The sequence below is a fragment of the Spea bombifrons genome, chromosome 10, assembly GCF_027358695.1.
Source record: "Spea bombifrons isolate aSpeBom1 chromosome 10, aSpeBom1.2.pri, whole genome shotgun sequence".
Classification (NCBI taxonomy): domain Eukaryota; kingdom Metazoa; phylum Chordata; class Amphibia; order Anura; family Pelobatidae; genus Spea; species Spea bombifrons.
Window position 1 is genome coordinate 7,819,074 of NC_071096.1, and position 21,589 is coordinate 7,840,662.

General features: G+C 44.8%; 1 protein-coding gene across 1 annotated transcript; it reads left to right on the forward strand.

Annotated features, from left to right (window-relative positions):
- The first annotated feature begins 167 nt into the window (after window positions 1-167).
- Window positions 168-20,239, forward strand: PTDSS2 (phosphatidylserine synthase 2). Its single transcript, XM_053449132.1, has 12 exons — window positions 168-446; window positions 10,399-10,500; window positions 12,783-12,865; window positions 13,994-14,061; window positions 14,238-14,372; window positions 15,484-15,534; window positions 16,450-16,563; window positions 16,981-17,099; window positions 17,234-17,348; window positions 18,539-18,684; window positions 19,052-19,237; window positions 20,005-20,239. Exons 1-12 carry the CDS (start codon window positions 265-267, stop codon window positions 20,129-20,131), a joined length of 1,428 nt encoding a protein of 475 aa, XP_053305107.1. The 5' UTR covers window positions 168-264; the 3' UTR covers window positions 20,132-20,239.
- Window positions 20,240-21,589: the final 1,350 nt, after the last annotated feature.

Sequence of the window (21,589 nt, forward strand, 5' to 3'; positions counted from 1 at the left end):
CCGCGGACAGCGCATGCGTGTGAGCGCCGCTTCCTGGCGTGATTCCTCCACACCCCGCCCCTTAGCAACGAATGATTGAGCAGCGTCCAGTGTGAGAGTGGGGCACGGCTGGCGTCACGGTCACGTGGCGAGGTGGAGCGTACGTCCCTCCTTCCCTCCCTCTTGTCCTTTCTCATGCTCCTCCCCAGCGCCCGCCGGTCACTGTGAGGAAGGTTCCCAGCCGTTTCACATGTGGCTTCCTCAAACAACAACCACCGCTGAGACATGATCCGCAATGACGGGAGGAAGGGGCCGGCTGCCAGGAAATCCTCCCTGGACGGGCTTTACTGGGAGGAACCAGAGGCCCGGGGCAAGCACCAGGCTCCCAAAGCCCCCCTGAGAGGCGAGTGCTGCCTGAGGACCACCGAGTCCGAAGTCTTTGATGACGGCACCAACACGTTCTTCTGGTGAGGGGTCCTGCCTGCTTCTTACCGCCCTGAACCCCCTACTTATTAAATCATTTGCCCCTTCATGCCCCGACACCCCCCACCTGTAGAGCAGAGCCGCGCAAATCCCCAGAGCGGGTGGCCTTGGCTCCCTGCTGGCGACGAACTTTCTCTGCACTTTGTTTTATAGATTAATCCCCTCTTATTCCAAAGCCAGGCTGGCTACTAACATGGCTCGTCCGGCCCCTTCATTCTACTTAAGTGTTTAGCATGTGTCATTTGCCCCAGACACCTGCTAGTTATTTGCCCCTCTAGCCCTCTGCAAGGGTAGGCCAGGCATTCATTGCATCTGATGGGGGAGGGGGGGTATTTATTCCCTTGGCTTAAGAATGCCCCTTGTGTTCCTTAGAAAATAATGTGATTAACCCTTGTTTTAGCAATTTGATGTCATTTTATCAGAGAGGATAGTCGTCACAATTTATTATTGATCAATTATTCCGATTGATTTATATAGCGCTATCATAGTCTGTGGCGCCGTACACCCTATTAACGTTTAATATGTTGTATTGCATTTGCAGACCGTGACAGAGTTCATTCAGAGTCCAAAAAAAGCTAGCTTTTTCTTATTTAGATTAGGTTAGGGGGTCCTTGTGCTGCTCGGTGGTATCCATTGCTAGATTGAGACAGATAAAGATTAATAGAAGCCTAGAACTTGGTCGCTGACAAGAACTATCATCATGCTTTGAGGCTTATATTCATGGTATCACCTCCCTCACATTTCTAATGGAAGGCAGTGCCACCTATCTACTACCAGTCTCAATACTTGATATTTTTAAGTACAAAAAGAGTGCGGATTGGTAAAGCAGGGTCACTGAATTGCTAGCGTTTGTACTTTTTTGCATTTATATGTATAAAAAAAAGTCATAATAATTAATTATGATAATAATAAATGACCTAGAAAATGTATAGATCCAAGCTGATCCTGCGCGGCTGCACGAGGGTTTGCCAGAGTATCGGAAAACTGACAACTTGAATTAATTTGCGATTATTCATATTGTGTGCAATTTTATTTAATTAATGATTAATATCTTCATTGTTTAAATTGAGACCACCCAGCCCTCTTATTAATCAGAAGGACCCGGAATCCCGGAATCTCTCCAACAACCGAGGTCGGCAGGGATGTTATTATTAATATTATTATCTTTTATTAAGTGCCAACATATTACGCAGCGCTGTACAGTTGAAATGGGGCAGTTAACACATATATAACAAATATACACGTAAACATACAGATATATCAGGACCCGGCCCGTGAGCTGCCATCTAGCCTCATGCTACTTTATACAGAGTTCCTGGCAGGAATGGCGGGCTTATGTGTGCCCCGCTCAAGAGCTTACAATCGAAAGGGATATGAACACAGAGTTGTTGTTTAATTCAGGTCTGGACTGGCCATCTGGCACAGCGGGCAAGTGCCTGGGGGACCGCTGGCCCGCCGTTCCACTAAGATGTGCTCCTCTGCGCTTGAGAAAAACAACTTGTTTTGCCGCAGACACATAGGGCCAAAAAAATGCCAAAAACAATATTCTGGGAAACTCCGTTGTGAGAGATGAATATTTTTTTTTTTTTACTTCTCTCTAATGTATCGTCTCTCGCTGCGGGTCTTGCAGGCCAAACATTCGCTATCTCCCTGAGTCTAATCGGTGTCGGCCTCCTGGGCGTAGTAACGTTTTTTTGGCTTCGTTCTCGGTTCTCTGTGCTCTGTTGCCGGGTCCGGCATTTAAAAGGTTAAAAGGTTTCCATGCAAATCTCAGGGGATTGCAGGGAAGGATAACTGGAAAATAAGGAGAAGGGACTCTTTTATGTTTCCCGTGCTGGCGATGGGCCGCCTGGAGAACGAGAAGCCGGCTGCCCGGACTGTTTATTGCGACCAAAGGAGGAACTTTTTTCTTGTAAACGGATAAAAAAATAACTGTATTTCCAGGCGATATTAAGAAACGTTCCGTAGCTTCCCGTTTATAGGGTAATACGTGCCGACTGGGCACGCAATATTCTATTCTTCTACGCAATATTTATTCCTTAGGATTCTTTACCCTTTTGTTCTTGGTCAGAAGGAATCGGTGGGAGCGGCGATGTCATAGATTAATATCTCGGAGAAATCTAAGCTTGTTCACATGATGCGTCCGGCGCGTACCGGACGGCGTTGCCAGCTGCTCACATGTCTTACTTATTTTGCTTTGGACCATTTTTAAGTCCTAGATGTTGGTTTGATTCATGCCGGTTGGGTACCCAGCAGAAGTGGTAGAGGCTTATAAAGTAAGGAGAATTAAGAGGCATATGGCCTCTTAATCTAACGCGAGACCAACGACTGATTAAGATTTGAGTCTTTACAGCAGGAAAAAATAGGTTGTTTCATTGAGATCTACCATTTATATAATCACCATATTGGCCTGAATATAGGCCGCAACCCACCCCCCCCCACTTTAAAGACTTATATTCAGGGTTTAGCGCAGGGATGTGCAGTTCGTGTCGCCCGACGCTAGGGTCATGCAGTTCTGGGCGCTAGGCGGGTGTTTTTCTTTTTCATTTAGCCCTTCTTCGGGTAAGCAGCAGGGTTAGGATTCTGATACCCCGCAGCGCTGCAGGGGACCTGGATCCTTCCTAGACAACTTCCGCTGCTGGCACTTCCGCCGCGGCTTCTATGGTGGACCACCGGCGTGACATAACCTGCCGGGGCTTCTATGGTGGAGCACCGGAAGAAGTGCCGGCAGTGGAGGTTGTCTACGCGCGTCACGCAGGCGTTCACTGGCTGGCCCTGCTAGACACCAGGGAGCCGGGGGGGGGGGCGAAGTGGCATATCTGGGGGGACAGAGTAGTGTCACGTGATAATTAACATGTTCCTGGCAAAATTTTCACATTTATGCTGCCAGGTTACCGCATGTAGTCATTATTATAGCAAATAAATGAATTATGCGGCAGATATTACAGTTTTGCAGACCTCTTCCGATTAGTTTGTTACACAGATAAGAACACGTTAAATTATTTAAACTTTGAAGTATTTGGGTTTGTTTGAAAGAGTTGAGAGAAAAAAAAAAATGGGATTTAAAAAATCAAAAAAAAATCTATTTTTTGTAAACTCCTGTTTATACGCATCCCGGAAACGTTGCAATCTGCGAGATGTTTCCATGCGACCTTCTTACCCTTTCAGCGGGATGCGTGTTGATCGCTACTTATAATAAATAATGTAGCGAGAATTGAAAGGGGCCACTAAAGAGCCAATGAGAACGTTTTATCGTTTTAAGCAATAAATATCCTTATGTGATGATAATCACAGAGTGAAATATTAAACGCATGGATTAAAGAGCCTCCGGTCTACCTTCTGATTTAGGTTATTCCTCCCCGTTATCTAGCCCTCTCGCGCTCTCGTAAGAGTTGGGGGGGTAACTTTACATTTGGTTTAGAAATGCTAGTTTTGCCTCTTTTTGACAGATCCCTCCGTATCTGAGGTTAAAAAACGGGGGAAATACCATTTGGGGTTTGGGGGGGTTTGCTTTGAGAGAACATCATGAAGACTAGCAGGGTCAGGGGAGGCGGATGGGAGGCGGATGCGAGGCTTCCTAGGCAGTGAAGTTTGCCAGGCTGTAAAGTTTACAGCTATATGATAAAAGGGGGGGTTAATTGCCCTGACTGCTCAGATAAGCAAACATTCGAGGTTAAAATAAATCAATCCTTTATTTAAAGGGAGCCGTCACCTAAGCAGCGTTCAGTAGCCTCCGTAGCCTTGGCTCGTCAGATCGGTGGCAGACTGTGGCAGGACCAGCTGATTAATTTCCTGCGCTCCCTTTTACCCCCACCCACCCTCTCAAAGGCTGCCTGAACCAATCAGCAACTTAAAAATAGGGGAGGAAAAATCCTTCCCGTTTGACAGCAGGAAGTTAAAGTAGATGGGCATGTTTGTGCACACGGCTTCTTGTAATCTTTAATCTGATTACACGGGTTGTTTGGCGTAAAGTTCTGTAAAAACGCAGGGTTTTGGGACAGAAACACGTCCTGCTTTATGTAACGATGTTATTTTCCCGGCATAGAATGTTCTGAAAACAGGGAATGGCAACAAAGATCGGCCATTGTTTTGTTTCCTTATAAGAGTCGTGCGCTGATTAAGTGTCTCCCCGGTCGCTCTAATACACAGGGGGTCCAGAAGCCAGCTCCCACCTGGACACACTCTGCATGCATGCGCGGACTCCACTGTTGGAAAGGGATCAACCAACCCCACTAAGTGTGGAAGGCAGGGATCGGCTTTCTCCGCTTCTTCACGTCTGACCCTGCTTAAGGTGAATGCTGGTCCCGTGTGACCTGTTTTGCTTGGCTCGTTGGTCTCCCGTGCAGTTTGGCCCCTAGGCAAATACCTAGTGGTTTTTAATGAAGGAGCGTGTGTTAAAACCCAGTTCTCTAGGGCACCCAAGTCCCCAGCTCCAGCCCGCCAAATACATACTATGCATGCGAAGTATTAAACGTTGAAATGCACTCAGCACACAGCATCGGGGCTATCGTCAGAAGAATAGAATGTATATATAATATGTATGTATAATATATAATATATAATGAACGTCGTACGAGATGAGCGCATTCCGACAGTGCAAGTCGCACTTCACGCAGATGAGCGGCTGTTTGGAAAGGAGCGAGACGTTAGATAAGACCCGGTCGGGGCGTAAGCCGAGTATCTGGCTACTAAAACCTTTCAGCTGGCTGTCAACTAGTTGTGTAATTGACATATTTTGCAAAAGTTTCAGCCGTTCTGTAAATAAGGAAGGACATTGTGTGTCCCGGCAGTATTTGTTTTGTTTCCCGAGTCTCTGTTTTGATGCAGACATCAGAATAACAACTAAAAAAGAATACTCTTTTGCAGGGGCGTGACTAGAAAGCACGGTGTTAAAATCTCGCCCCAGCCCTCTAACTTAAACAGCTAGTCTGTGCCGTCGTTGCCCCCAAACAACTTGTCTGTGCCACCTTTGACCTTTGCTCCCCCTTTCAACATACAACAAATGTTAACAATCTTACACAAACTACACACCCTTACTCATACTCCATGCACACTCCATCTTGCCCCACTTACACATACATTCACACACACACACACACACACACACACACACCTACGCGTCCGGGCATAGGCATTCATGCTCGCGTCCGGGCATAGGCATTCATGCTCGCGTCCGGGCATAGGCATTCATGCTCGCGTCTGGGCATAGGCATTCATGCTCGCGTCTGGGCATAGGCATTCATGCTCGCGTCTGGGCATAGGCATTCATGCTCGCGTCTGGGCATAGGCATTCATGCTCGCGTCCGGGCATAGGCATTCATGCTCGCGTCCGGGCATAGGCATTCGCGTCCGGGCATAGGCATTCGCGTCCGGGCATAGGCATTCATGCCCGCGCCCGGGCATAGGCATTCATGCCCGCGCCCGGGCATAGGCATTCATGCCCGCGCCCGGGCATAGGCATTCATGCCCGCGCCCGGGCATAGGCATTCATGCCCGGGCATAGGCGTTCATGCCCGGGCATAGGCGTTCATGCCCGGGCATAGGCGTTCATGCCCGGGCATAGGCGTTCATGCCCGGGCATAGGCGTTCATGCCCGGGCATAGGCGTTCATGCCCGGGCATAGGCGTTCATGCCCGCGCCCGGGCATAGGCGTTCATGCCCGCGCCCGGGCATAGGCGTTCATGCTCGCGCCCGGGCATAGGCGTTCATGCTCGCGCCCGGGCATAGGCGTTCATGCTCGCGCCCGGGCATAGGCGTTCATGCTCGCGCCCGGGCATAGGCGTTCATGCTCGCGCCCGGGCATAGGCATTCATGCTCGCGCCCGGGCATAGGCATTCATGCTCGCGCCCGGGCATACGCATTCATGCTCGCGCCCGGGCATACGCATTCATGCTCGCATCACACACTGTGCAGGCAGTCACGTGACCCCTTTCTAAACAATTTTGATGAGGCACTAGGAGAGAGGTAGAAGGGATCGCACCGGGCGCCCCGTCGCAGCTGCAACCCCTGTAGTTACTCCAGTGCTCTCTTGCTATAAGGATTTGGACATTTGCCAGATTATTTTTCCATTTGGCAGCGGACTTTTTCTATCATTTTAATTCACATGAGGTTATGTCTAAAATAAGTACGTCTTATCGCCGTTTAGATAAGACTGTCCTGTTGGTTACTATGGAGATAAGACCACTTTTCAAACTTAGAATCACTTTTTATGCAACTCCGTTCTACTCTGCAAAGTCTGTTTGTGTGTGTGTGTGTGTGTGTGTGTGTGTGTATGTGTATATATATAATTTATTCTTTAGTTTCATTTAAAAATGTCTTGTTTTATGCATTTATTCCTCCCCCGCTTTTCGCGAACGCACGCCTCCAGCCATCGTCTGCACTTTTTAAATTTCCGTGGTGTCCCCCTTGCCAATGCTTGGGGTCACGGTGAATCCCCTCGTACGCATTTGGCCGTGTTCCCCTGCCCTCCCCCTGGGTACTCGCCGTGCCGGAGATGTGCAAACACATCTCCTGATAAGCGCTAACTCGCTGCCAGTCGGCTGGAGCATCCCCTGCGCATGCATGGACGGCACGCTCGCAGATTTCAGTTGGTGCGCTTGCCTGCCAATTGTTGGCTGCAGCTTCTCCCCAAAGTAAGTCTTTTTTTTTTTTTTTTTTCTTCAGTATGAATGAATGCATGTCACAGTATATACATTTTATTTTAATACGCATTTAGTGTACCAGGCCCTGCGTAGAAATCTAGAATACGACAGCAGATAAGACTCCTCTAATCTGCCCCATTCTTAATTCAGGACTCTCGTCTCCGCCATATGCCTTATCTCTAGAGTGTAAGCTCCTGGGAGCAGGGCTCTCCGCACCTGTTGTCTCTAAGTCAATTTGTTATGTTACATACTGCTTGTTATGTCCTATCTACACATTGTACAGCGCTACGGAATTTGACGGCGCTATATAAAACAATAAATGGTAATATCGCATCCTTGGGTCCCTTTATATACAGCTGTCCAGAAAATGCCATTGTACAGCGCTACAGAATATGTCAGCGCTGCAGAAACTCATACATAGTAGAACGTGGTTGTAAATGAATATTCAGCGGTTGATTGCGGTATTTAACTGTTTAGTGTCTAGTTGTGCCTTCTATACTATTCTCTGGAATATCTGGAACTATGGGTTCTAAGAGAAGAGACTCTTGTGATGGATTGTGGACGCGCTGTGTCCGTCGCGGCCCTTCCCTGCCACTTGTATAAAGTACCCCGGAAATGGCTTATTTGTTCCCGTTAAGCCTCTTTGACGGCGCAGAATGTTCCTCCTGCGACATCATGAGAACTGAATTCAACAGGCCTTTAACTGGTTAACTCGCTTCCGCATGTTAACCCTTTTAATGCCGTCCATGAAGCATTTGCACCTTCAGGGCATGTAGACGTGTCACAAGCTTGGGTTGTTCAGTCTGGCTGATATCGAGGAAATGGATGGGGGGCGGGGGGGAAATCAATATTTTAATTAGCTTGTTCAATGTTTTCATACATGCTAATCGGGTCACGAGACGGTCCTGGCTCGGTCCTGGCTCGGTCCTGGCTCGGTCCTGGCTCGGTCCTGGCTCGGTCCTGGCTGATCTGTTTCTTGCATCACGAGTCATTTTAGAGAGGGAGAAGTTAGTGTGAGTGACAGAGAGGGGCAGAAGAAAGAATTTGGAACGGCTGAAGTCGCAGCTGAATTCTGATTGGTTGAAAACACCGTTTTATTTCATATAGTTGCCACTGGCCATGGAATGAGGATAAAATAATCGCAGCCTACTGTCTGCAACAAAACAATTCTGATTTTATCATTAATTAGGATTAAACCACCCAAGATACAGAAAAGGCGTGTATATTCTGAGGGGAAAAGTTAGGTCACAAAACCGTATTCTAAAACTAGAGGGTCAGAGGGTGGTAGATACATGGAAAAGCCTCCCAGCAGAAGTGGTAGAGGCTAATTAAGTAAGGGACTTTAATCTATGGGATAGGCATATGGCTCCTGAATCTAAGACGAGACCAATGACAATGGTCTTCACAGCAGGAAAAACAGCCAGTCTAGATGGGCCGAATGGGGCCGATCTGCCGGCAGATTCTGTGTTTGCTAGTTATATTGTTAAAGTATATCGTGCAATAACGTGTTTTTGGTAAATTTCACATAACGTGGAACATTATTATGTATTTATCGGCGTTTCTGAGTGCGTTCTGAGTTTCCCGTGGTATCCCCGGACGGAAGGCATGGGCTGCCGGCATATGATTGAAAGCGTGTCTGTGCGGATGACACGGCTAAATGGTTGTATGTGGTCAGCATTTAACACACGCTGTTCTTTTCAAACACCCTTTAATCCCCTAATCTTCTTGGGAGGAATTAGTGGAATCGGATGCTCTCGATATTTATTTGTTTATTTTGCTTATCGCCCGGATAGGTGAGAAGAAGCCTTGAAAAAAGCGATGTAGAAATAGGAAAAATACTCTTGTTTTGTGTTTGGGATCCCTGGACTCGCTCCAAGATTATAGTGCAATAGTCCTTGAAATAACGGAACTTCTTATCTGAAATCGATTAAATATAAACTCTCGTGGGGCGGCCGTTGCACGTTCGTGTATTACGGCATCACCAAATATTTTCTGTATAATCCTGACATTCCGTAACCCGACCGCTAGCGATGGATGAAAACACGGAACCTCCCGTTAAAGGTGCCGTTCCACTGAGAAAAATATATGCTTATTTGCTTAGCAGAGAATGCAGTTAATGTCTTCGGCAGCGGATCCGCACCTTTAATGTGAGCTGTTTTTTTTTTATTTTATTTTTTATCGCATCTATTACTGCGCCCAATAACGGAGGGTTATGTATGGGGGGAAAAAAATATTCTAGTGCGGAGTTATCTTGTTGCTATGGTAAAATAATATGAAAATAAATGCAATAACTAATAATAATAAAATATATATATATATAATAATCCTTAGAGGGTCCTTCATAGATTGTATGGTTGACGTATAAAATACTCCAAGCTATTGTATTCTCAGTGCTGTAGGTCAATAGTAAGTTTTTTTGCCAAATATCCTGTGATTTTGTTGGTTTTTTTATTTTATTATTTTAATTATTGTTACAGATATAGGACATGCAGCGTGCCGGGGCGTTTTGTGTGCTTTTACTTACTCTGACCGTGTCATTAACCTTCCCTTTAGCTCCGGTGCGTCGTCGTTTGATACTCAATAGCTCTCCCAATAAGCAGGTTGGCAAACAGAGCCGTCTGTCCAGAGCGCGCATTTCTCACAATGTTGGCAATTAGTGGAATCGGCACTTGAAGTCGGGGGAAGTGAAAATACCGTTTCTCGTTTCTCGTAGCTCTGCCACATTGGTGGAATTCTTTGGTTTTTAAGGGCACCTTGGAGAGCAGACTCTGAAGGTGGAGCAGCTGATCACGTAGCAAACGCACGGGCTTCATTCACTAAAAGGAGCGCCCGCTGTCTGTCAACTCCGCCCCTTTTCTCCAGCATTAAGGTCAATGTGTAAGCTGACTGATTTAACTATACATTATGCAGGGCCAGGCAAGCTCTTCCTGCAGTGGCTGGACCTTCATAATGGAAAGTGAAGCCAAGGAGTTGAAACGCTAAACTCTGTTTAGTCGATAAACCCCTATGCCTTGGGCTTAAACTGTTCCTAGAATGTTGATGTGGGGGTTAGAACTTGGTAAGCGCCTGTTGGCTTCCATTGAGGTGGGGAAAGCGCTGGGGGCCACATGCCTTCTCTTTCTAAAGGCAGGTCGCTACATCAACTACTCTTTAAATAGTTTCTTTTTGTGTTTAATAGAAGTCGTATGATATAAAGCTGGTGTAAGTAAATAAGAACGTGTGCAAACACGTATATCATTATGTGACCGGCCGTCCATATTGTTAGTCACTCTGTCCTTCCTCTCCCCCGATGTAGGAGAGCGCACACACTCACCGTGCTGTTTAGCCTCACGTGTGCGTTGGTGTACGTCACCCTGCTGGAGGAGACCCCTCAAGACACGGCGTATAACACGAAAAGGTATTTATTCTTTGTGCATGTGATCTGTCCTCCCCTCCCCCGCTATGTCCGTCTGTCCCGTAGCGTCATTGATTTCTGCTCACTCGGCACACGTTTTCCAGTTACGCACCCGGTCCTGCTCAATGGCCTCATGTATTAGATTGCGAGCTCCTTTGTCCAGGGCCCTCCTCGCCTGTGTCTGAAAGTTGTTATGTTATATACAGCTTGTGCTGTCCTGTTTACCCATAAACCCATATACAACAATAAATCATACACAACATTTTAAACCTCAAAGGGTTAATTCAACACAGATAAGAAGTCATTGGTTTGAAAAATGACACAGAATCTGCCGGCAGATCGGCCCCATTCGGCCCCCCGTCTAGTCGCCCCGGTTTTCCTGCTCAAACCTGAATCAGTCGTTGGTCTCGTCTTAGATTCAGGATCCCATGCATGTTTAAATCCCCTCACTGAATTAATCTATACCACTTCTGCTGGGAGGCTGTTCCCCTTATTTACCACCCTCTCAGCAAAGTAAAACTTCCTTATGTTTTATAACGCATAAAAACACTTGGACTCCTGTCTCTGCTTCTCTGACGTCTTGTAATGATTCCAGGGGGGCTTTGAAACGCATGCCTGGCATTGTAACAATGTATTGTGGATCAGCTTTGTATCCAAGTGAGATCTTTGTTTGTAAACATCGCAGGGAAAGAAATTCTGTAGCAATAAATTGTATTTTGCAACATTTGTATACTTGAGCCAATGTTTTTACGCAACACAAATGTAGAATTTAGACCGAACCGGCGCTTCCTTCTCTGGGCGAAATGTCTGATCGTTTAAAGCCTTCTCAGAAATAATCCTTTAATAAAGTAACCCTTTGCTTTCAGTTTCTGTCTGGATCTCGTGTCATGTGACGCAGAAGCTGGCAGTGATTGGTTGTTAAGCTGGCACTGATTGGTTATTAAACCTTCAGATGAAAGAATAAATTTATTGCACCCTCTCTGGTATAAAAAAACTTACACCAAAAGTTTGGGGTCGCTGAGCAGTTTTCATGGAAAACAAGGAATTTTCTCGCTGTAACCTAATTGTAAAAGGGTTTTCTACCAATCGGTTAGCCTTTTAAACTTTGATCAGCGAACACAACGTGTCGTTGGGACACAGGAGTGATGGGAGTGATAAAGGGCCATAGAAACACAGGAGTGATGGGAGTGATAAAGGGCCGTTGGAACACAGGAGTGATGGGAGTGATAAAGGGCCTCTGTAGGCTGATGAAGATATTAAATTTCCAGCTACAATATTAATTTACAACATTAACCCTATCTGCGCTGGATTTCGGATCCATTTCATGTTCATTTAATGGACTTTTAAAGTTGTTTTTTTAAAAAATTTTAAAATAAATATTTCAAATTCCACTGGCAGATTCAAAACATTTTACAAATGGAAGATTTAAACATTATATATGGTTAAATAAACATCTTCAGGGAAATTTCATTGTAATATAGGATGTGAAAATCCAGTCATTTAGACACGCAGTAATAACTTGCCTGGATGTATTTTATTCTTTTCTAAGACAATGGCCCATGTCTACTAAACGCTGACCAACCCTTAATGCACCTCCAGGGTTGCTTTATCTCGGACCTGGCACTTAACAGCTTTACGTTGCACCCGATCAGTCTGTTGATTTTGTGTACTAAACAAATGGCTTCTCAGGGGAGCTCCGTGTTGAAGGATGTTGTGAATTAGATCCCAGCTTGGGGATAACCTGTCGGGTAATGGAGCGGCTCAGGTGTAACAAACCTCTTAGCGCTGCAGGTGTTATCAGACATTGTCTTTCCGACAGCCTCCCCTTCATTTTCTCTCCTACGTTCCCTGCCGGCCACCTTTCTTTGTGTTCAGTATAGAGGTGACATCGACTCCGTATTCTGTTCCTGCGCCACCGTCTCAAATTCCACGTCTTCCTGTTTATTCCTTGTGTTTAAGGGAGGGAGAGGAACTGAACTGGACGATGTCCTTTAGGGAATGTTTCCTGTCCAACCAAGTATATCCCAACAGCGTTTGGAGATATATCTGCTGGCATACTATAAAAGTATACTATTTCAGTGTTAGAATGCGTATGTGCGTGTGAATGTGCTGTGCTACTAATATTTAAAGGGCATGAATGAGAGAGGACATGGAGATCCCTTCCTGAAAGAGAACTTGTCACACAGCACGCGCTTCGTTCGGTACTGCACGGAAATTGCAGACCTTTCGGAAAGCAATATACAATATGAATTCCAAAATTAAAATGTTTTTACTTTTTATTCCAGAGGCATCGTCGCTAGTATATTGGTGTTCCTGTGTTTCGGCGTCACACAGGCCAAAGATGGACCTTTTTCAAGACCTCATCCCGGTATGTAGTCTGTCGGCTGCGTGTTTTAGATTATTTATTGGCTTTTGTTTATTTTGTTAATATACTGATATTTCTACGTGAATTTCTTACTCTAAGCTGTACGGCGGTCGTGCGGTACAATAGAGGTCATGCCACGTTCACGCATTCATGCTCGCCAACGTCCAAATGTTCAGCTTGCAAATCAATACTTGCCTCCCACCGTTTGCGATGAAGCCCTGAGCGGTTACACAAAAGGCCGTTCAGCTGCCCGACATGGATGTGGGGCGGTCAGGCATTGCGGGGTGGGATTGGATGGCTGCTTCCGGATTTCTGTGAATAGTACGGTTGTTAAAGTGTGTAGTTCAAGTTTTTTACATTGCAAGGAAATCCTGAATTAAAGCATTCTGCATGCGAAATGCTACCCCATGCTATAAGAAATGAGTATTTTTGGTAGTATTTTTCCCGTGGTTTCTCCATATTGTCACGATTATAAACGGTCTTATTGTTTTGTGCCATGAAAAAAAAACAACACAGTAGTAGAAGGCTAAAACAGTCTCGCACTTACTCTATTACTCTCTTGCTCTCACGCGCTCTGTCTCCCTACCTTCTCTGCTTCCTCTCTTGCCTCTTCTTGTTCTGTCTTCTTTCTTCGTCCGCTTCTCCCTGGAATCCTCCCGTTGACCAGGCCTCCCGGAGCCGCCTGGGGTGGGAGACAGGCTGTCCGTGTGGTGGCCTTTTGCAGAGGTTCTCTAAGAGGCCATCATATTGCAGACAGCGTGCATAGATTTCAGATACAGGATCATCCCTTACCTCTTGCTTTTTTAGACTGCCTCTGTGTGAGACACCCTGCAAAGCCACTTATCTCTGCCTGTACCAGCATGGCGGCACAACACGGAATGGGTGCTGTCTACGTCTAGGTTTAAAGGACAGCATTTGGTTGACCCGTCTCCTGTACTGGAGATGGACAGCCGCTGCCGGTTCACTTAGCGAAGGGCGTTTCAGTGAAACAGACATCTTTATCATTGATGCCCGCATCGCTGGCTCTTTAAAACACCGCAGCTATACCCTTCTGTCTTACTGCTATTTTTTTGCCAACATTAAGTGATAAGAAAGTCCGTAAAAATTAAATTTTTGTGTTTTCTTCCGCAGCGTACTGGAGGTTCTGGCTGTGCGTCAGCGTGGTCTACGAGCTGTTCCTTATCTTCATTCTCTTCCAGGTAAGAATTCCTTTAATAATAATAATAATATAATAATATTTATCATTCCTATAAGATGTGTAGAAGCCTGATATTTCACTTGTTATAAATTATTTTCTGTTTAGTGAATAGTGTTTATGTTATGGCTCGTTTAACACGAGTTCTCTAACTTTCCCTTTTGTTCTCTCTCTCGTAAGACTGTCCACGACGGGAGACAATTCATGAAATTTATCGACCCGAAATTGGGCGTTCCTCTGCCCGAAAGAGATTATGGCGGAAATTGTCTTATCTATGATCCTGGCAATAAAACCGATCCTTATCACAATGTGTGGGTAAGTAATGTGGTAGTTTTATGGTGTAATTGAGTTATTGCTAGTGATCCAATGTTTTCATATCTGCGCGGGGAGAGTAACGTGTATCTGACACCTATCCCGAATCCCGCAATACAGTCCTACACAAAAAAATGTCCCTCTAGCTCAGGGCTGCCTGCACGTTAATGCAGAAAATAAGAATAAGGGATATGAAAGTATTTTGCTACAGGTTGTTAGTGAGCTCAAGTACCCTCGGGTCCCCGGATTTCTTATTATTTTTAAACTTTGGCGATAGGTTCTGATCTGTCCAACCTGCAGCCCTCCAGCTGCTGCAGGATTACATCTCCCATGATGCTAAGGGGCTGGCTGAGGGGGATGGGAGATGTAGTCCTGCAGCAGCTGGAGGGCCGCAGGTTGGACTCCCCTGTGCTAGAACATAACCTTCCACCTCTCTATCTGTGCAGCGAACAGTCTGGCATGCTAATAAGAGTTTAGAGGGGTCAAGCAGACAGCGAGCACTTGGATTATGAAGGATTATTTTGGATTTGTTGTCTTTAAACTTTAGTAGCGGAAGGACAAGGAGTCAAAAAAGTAACATCAAACTCTTTTCTTCACTCTTAAGCATACGAGAAGTAAAGTTTGATTACTTGTCTTATCGCAGATAACTTCCTATTGTCTGCCCCCTCGGACAGTATCGGTGCCGACAGCGTGTTATGGGCGCTGAGGGGGCAGTAAGTGATCTGCGGTAAGGTAAGTAATGCAGAGGTTTGATTTTGCCCCTAAGAAGATGATTCCCTCCTGAAAAGGAGGATCTGCTAGTCCGCTCCTTGATTTGTAACCACAACGATTGGCTTTAAAGGAAAAAAAATATCTGGACTTATTTTGTGGGCCGCTGCGCTCGGTAGAGCTTTGGTCGCTGTGATTTAAATGCTCGCAGAACACGTATTGACGTATACTGGCAAATGCTGCGCAAACTGCAGATCGTAAAGACTAGATAACATTGAAATGTTTTGGGGAAAAAATATAACAAAAAAACCCCAAAAAATAGATATTTTTAGATCTGTGTGTATATTCTAACCTTCCGCATCTGACCCGTAACGTCAGGTTCTTACATTGACCCTTTCTTCCCCAGGATAAGATGGATGGCTTTGTTCCAGCACATTTCCTTGGATGGTATATAAAAGTAAGTAATTTGCTTTATATTCTTTAATAATATTTTATTAGAATAATTTTTATTTTTGAGTCCTTTAGATCTGGTTATCATGCAAACCACGATGCGATCTTCTAATGATCTCTGATTGTGACTTAGTGATACGTTGTATTCTTACATGCCGGAGTACTAATAGCTGTTCTTTGTACAACAACGGGTCACCTTCATCCAGTATTGTTTTATTATGCCCTGCTAACGTACAATAAGATTATTGTGCTGCCGGGACATAATAAGATTAATAAACCCAGCAGGCTAAGTGTTTTCTAAAAACAAATTGCCGGTGCAGCGTTTCCCAGATCACGAAGGCTGATGAGGCTGCTAAGAACGACCGCTTGCCGCTTGGCTGAGACCGCTTTTAAAGGCATAATAATCCCGTATTAAAAATAAATATTAGTGTTAAATCCAGTAATAAAGTCCGGCGTTAAATAAAAGTGGAAAGGATTGCATTTGTTCCAATAAACTCCCTTTATCTGCGGCCGTGTGATATTTCAAACACATCGCTAAGCAGATTCTTTGCGGCCATGCTAATGAAGTCCGTTCCCCAATAGATTTCCATTAGTCAGAGAGTCCAGCTGGGTGATTTAGAGCGAGTCCTTTTAACTATTTACCACATTTAGTGTGATATGAAGTCTGGGTGTTCGTCTAGTACAGGGGTGTCCAACCTGCGGCCCTCCAGCTGATGCAGGACTAAATCTCCCATACTCCTCAGCCAGCCCCTTAGCTGAGCATTATGGGAAATGTAGTCCTGCAGCAGCTGGAGGGCCGCAGGTTGGACACCCCTGGTCTAGTAGATTGAGCTGCGATGGACCCGGACGCTCACAGCATGGAACTTTGATCTGAAGTCCTTTTTAGATGTACTCTGAATGTGTTCTTGTGTTCTTCCTCCAGACACTAATGATCAGGGACTGGTGGATGTGCATGATTATCAGCGTAACGTTCGAGTTCCTGGAATACAGCTTGGAGCATCAGCTGCCAAACTTTAGTGAATGCTGGTGGGACCACGTAAGTTAAAGCACGGGGTCTTCAAGTCTGAAGGATCAGTACATATGCAGCAGGGGATGGTACCTGAGAAATCATAGAAGCTATAATGCAACATACATTCAGTGTAAAAACCCAAATTATATGTTTATTATATTATATATTTTTATTTGCCGTCTAAGATGGTGTTAACGGCCTCAGGCATTATTGGCTCCTTTGGTGAATGCCACAAAAAATAGAAAACTCCTTTTTGAGCGGTGGGATCTGCTTCTAATTAACGAATTAAAATGTCCACAGGATAACTCAGGCTTCTTTAATCAACCATTAGGTAGTCCGTGACACAGCCCTCCAGACACAGTGGGATGTCTTAAGTATTTGCATGCAGGAATATTACGTATATTAAGTCAAGCTAGGTCACACTTTTTCTTTCGTTGGATTTAGTGGATCATGGATGTTTTGGTCTGTAACGGATTTGGAATTTATTGCGGGATGAAGACCCTAAAGTGGCTTTCGATGAAGCCGTACCAATGGCAGGGCCTTTGGAATATCCCTACGTACAGGTAAGCGAACTCGTGCCCTGTGCGGTTCATGATCCGCGCCAACTCCTGCCGTGACGTATATAAATGTCTTCTGTCATTATCACTGTGTATAAAGGCGCTTACTGATTAACAGCGGAACCAACTCTACCTTCCAGGGGTAAGATGAAGAGAATAGCTTTTCAATTCACACCTTACAGCTGGGTCAAATTCGAATGGAAACCCGCTTCGAACCTGCGCCGGTGGCTAGCGGTCTGCGGAATCATATTTGTGGTACGTACATTGCGTGTACGACTTTGATCGCTCACGCAAATATTTCCTGTGATGCCCCGTTGACTGCGACGGAATTCCATATGGCTGCAACGCACATTTAAAAGGCCGCTCCGGCGCGTACGATAGCTGTGTGGTCCCTTTAAATGTTCACATTGACCGTTTTACTAGTACAAGGAGAATTCCCTGTGCGCATGCATGGAAAGCGCTTTCTTTCGTTTCAATGGGAGCCCGTTCCTGCGACTGATTGGCTGCTTGGAGCAGCCAATCAGTGACAAGAATAGTTGGACCGTGGATGAAGAGGGCTGCTCTCTGAGGTCATCGTTGCATCTAAGGAATACATTCTTAAGGAATACAAATGAAAATGTAATTTCTACGTTCTGATATATACTATTTATTTGTTTGATCTATACAATCTTAAAAACACACACAATGCACCAAATATCCTTTTTCTAAACAAAAAAACAACTTTTTGAGCTCACCCTTTTAAAAACCCCTTTTTATCTCTCAGACGTGAGATAAGCAGACCAGACTTTCCGTTCGCACCTTTATGAACGGGATCAGGTTTGAACGGAAAGCCCGCTGCTATTCTTTACAGATAACGGGCAGATTCCTAATCACCGTGCCAAATTTCCACAAGTTATCGGCTACCATGCAATCGCTGTGCGTCTGTATAGTGTTATAGCCTTTTCTATGGGTGAGCGCATCTGTAAATTCATTCTTTCTCCAAATGAATAGGCCACAAAAAACACTTTTTCTAATGACAAAAGCCTAATCCTGTAGGCATCAAAATAAAGTAGATATCTCTTTAAGAAATAATGTGCACATCGGGCATTATGGGAATTGTAATCAAAGGATACACCAGAGCAGGTGTTACGGTATATTTATTAACCTTTTCTAATATTCACATATTTATTACGTTTATAAATGTAAGGTTAAGCATTTTTCCCCTTTATGTCCGATCTGATGTTTCAGAAAAATTAAGCCCGTAAGCAGCCTTTTGGGTTTTTTTCGGCCGTATATGCCATTATACAATATACAATGCCAAAAAAAATAAATTATACTGTATACTGGCTAATTACTAACACGATTTATTAGAAGCGCCGCGCACGCTGAATGATGCATTGTGTTTGATTTATATGCGCTTCTGCCGGAAGGAATTGGTAACATTAATATCATTAAATCCTTTTCAGTTTTTGTTGGCCGAACTCAACACGTTTTACCTCAAATTTGTCCTGTGGATGCCGCCGGAACACTGCTTGGTCCTGCTACGGTTGGTCTTCTTTGTGAACGTTGGCGGCGTAGCCATGAGAGAGATCTACGACTTCATGGACGATTCGTAAGTTTAGTCAGTCTTCATAGTATCTCTGAACGATCAGACATATAAGGTAGATTGAAGGTCGTTGTATGATTACAAGAGATGCCTTTGTTGAAAAGCGATTGGTTATCAGTACAAGCCAAATCAGCCGTAATTTTGTCGACTTATCCCAACCACCTGCTTTGTTTATTCTTATGTCGTTTTTTTCCGTTAGAATTTTTTATTATACATGAAACATACGGAGAAATTGTTTTTTACCCCCGTATGTTATGGGACCCCTTCTTATGGGAAGATCACGCTTCACGAGTGACAGAATACTGGGTTTTGTTTTGTTTTTTTGGTTCTTTTTGGACCCCTTTAAAATCTCCTCTTTTTTTCTCTCTTTTAGGAAGATCCATAAGAAGCTGGGGCAGCAGGCGTGGATGGTGGCTGCGATAACGGTGACCGAGTTTCTCATTGTCATCAAGTATGACCCGATCACCTTAACATTGCCTTTACCGTTCTACGTAACGCAGTGCTGGATCCTCGGAATCGTTATCGTGCTTATTTGGACAGCGTGGAGATTCTTCCTAAGGTAACCTTCTCCCCTCTGTATTAAACCGTTTGTTAGGACTTTATTAGAGGCGTTGGAGCCAACATTACGTAGTCACTCGGTTCAAAAAAGACACAAAATCCATCAAGATCAGTCCTTCCAAGAACCCCGTATCTTATCCCGAAGGAGGTGACGCAACCCGTAATGAGACCATTTCCAATGTAGTCACCAAGCAAATACCATTCAAAAACGGCATTAACCCCTTAAGGACAATGCATTGTAAGCCCGTGCATGCACGGGCTTTGTCGTTATGGGGTTAAATATTGTGGATTCCGTCCCACTATACGGCCGTATATTGCTTATCCCGACACTACGTCAAAGTACCCCAAGTTTGGCGAGTCCTGTCTAATTTTTCTTGGATACATTGCTGACCAAGGAACTGAATCAGTGGGACTGCACCGCAATTTAACCAAAAGAGACTCTCAAGCAATGAAAAAATGAATGAAGCACCTATGTGGCAGGAGGGGGGGGCATATATCGCCATATAACGTGACTCAATCACAAATATTTATGCCCTAAAATATTTGCTTAACCCCTTAATGACAATGCCGGTACATGTACGGGCTCCCAATGCATTGTTTTTAAGGGGTTAACAAGAAACCTCTTTTCTTCTAGCCTTACAAGAAGGCCCCGTTATTCTACGAATAAAATACTTTAATTTTAGTGCCTGAACACAGTATTTAAGGGAGATGGCGGACCTTGTTGCCTAACTAACTCTTCTTTATATACATTTTGTTTGTAATATGCAGAGATATCACGCTGCGCTGTAAGGAAATCCGAACGCACACGCAAGAATACAAAAGCGAAGACGACAAAGTGCAGAGGAACGGACAGGCGACTTCGGAGAGGAATATCTCGAAGCCGAAAAAGCTCTGAGTTTTAGAAACAAAAAGAGAGAGCGTTGTTACCGAACAAAAATTGTACTTTTTATATTTTAATGTATTGAATATGTCTGCTATTTAATAACAAAATACGTAAACCTCGCGTTCCATTCTGTTTTTTTACCCCGTGGAATAGGTGACGGAAATCTTCGGGGGAAACCTACCGACCCCTTTTACCCCCCCCCCCCCAAAGGCAGAAGTGTCTTTTGGGTTTTCATCTCCCACGATGAAGAAGACGAACATTTTGTCTTTTAACGTAGCAACCGTTTCCGATTGTATCTCGTGGAGTTTTATGTATTTTGTTTGATATTCCTGAGAACTTGGTGATCTGTTTCGGAATTTCTATGATAGTTTAAGACATGTTAGAAAATGTAGTCGAGTAAAATGACATTGTAACTTTAGCCCGATTTGCACACGTCGACATGGTTACCGAGCAGTTTAATGTTTAAAAAAAAAACACTAAAAAAACACTAGCAAAAAAAAATAGATACGCTTTCTCATGTCGACTAAATGGTGTTCTCGATAGTAACTAGGTGCTGTGTCATCAGTTTCTGTCTACTGACTAGATAGACCTCCTTGTCTCTGCCCAAACTGGGCAGCATTTACAGAGCCGCTGTTGTACTTTACTGGTGTCCGCTACATCGTGCCCCCCACGGGAATGGGATCCATCGCTCGTTGAAAACGGAATACGTCAGGCCGTATCTGATTGGACGACTGATGCTCGTCAAACACGGCAGCTTCACTGCGTTTCTCCAGCCGGACCCCCCGGGAGACGGCCAGAGACGTAGATATGAAACATTCCGTAACTTTCCCGGTCTGCGGATTGAGAGATTTATGACCGGTTCGTTCTGGTTCCAATCATATGCCGTTTTGGGGCATTTCAATGCCTTTGAGCTATTCACTGCTCCACCTTTGGCCGTGTTAGTTGTGCATTGGATCCCGTTCTAGTTTTGTGAACTCATTTTTATTCCTTCAATGGAAGACGGTCGCTAACTGTATGTGCGAACTTTTGGGGCACTTCGTGTTTATATGATACGGCGGAAGTTGTAGTTTTTAAGGGTTTTTTTTTTTTTCTAATTTTTTTTTAATCTGCTTACTTTGGAAAATAGTCATTAAGGCTGGTGAGTCCTCTTAAGGGTTCTAGCGAGGCGAGGAAGAACGGGAGCCTGATGGCTTTGTGATATAGATATTGGTTTAAACGTGGGGTGTTCTGGAACCTCATGGGTTGCGGGGTCCCTTTGCTTTTAGGATGGAGTAATGGAGGGGGTGGTGGAATATGAAGTCATATCTTGAGGGTTGTGAAGGGAGAGTGTTAATTAGCGGCAGTGTGGGACCCAGGGCAGGAGCCCCTAAGTTTCTCCATCTGTTAAAGATGCTGTCCCACTTAGACACTGTGCTTTCTAGCGCGGTAACCAAATAAACCTTAGCGTATCCGTCGTTTTATTAATTCTCT

Coding starts and splice junctions, on each gene's coding strand:
- PTDSS2 (XM_053449132.1), top strand. CDS start 265: ATGATCCGCAATGACGGGAGGAAGGGGCCGGCTGCCAGGAAATCCTCC. Junction 14,373..15,483: donor ATCCTTATCACAATGTGTGG/GTAAGTAATGTG, acceptor TTTCTTCCCCAG/GATAAGATGGATGGCTTTGT. Junction 15,535..16,449: donor TCCTTGGATGGTATATAAAA/GTAAGTAATTTG, acceptor TTCTTCCTCCAG/ACACTAATGATCAGGGACTG.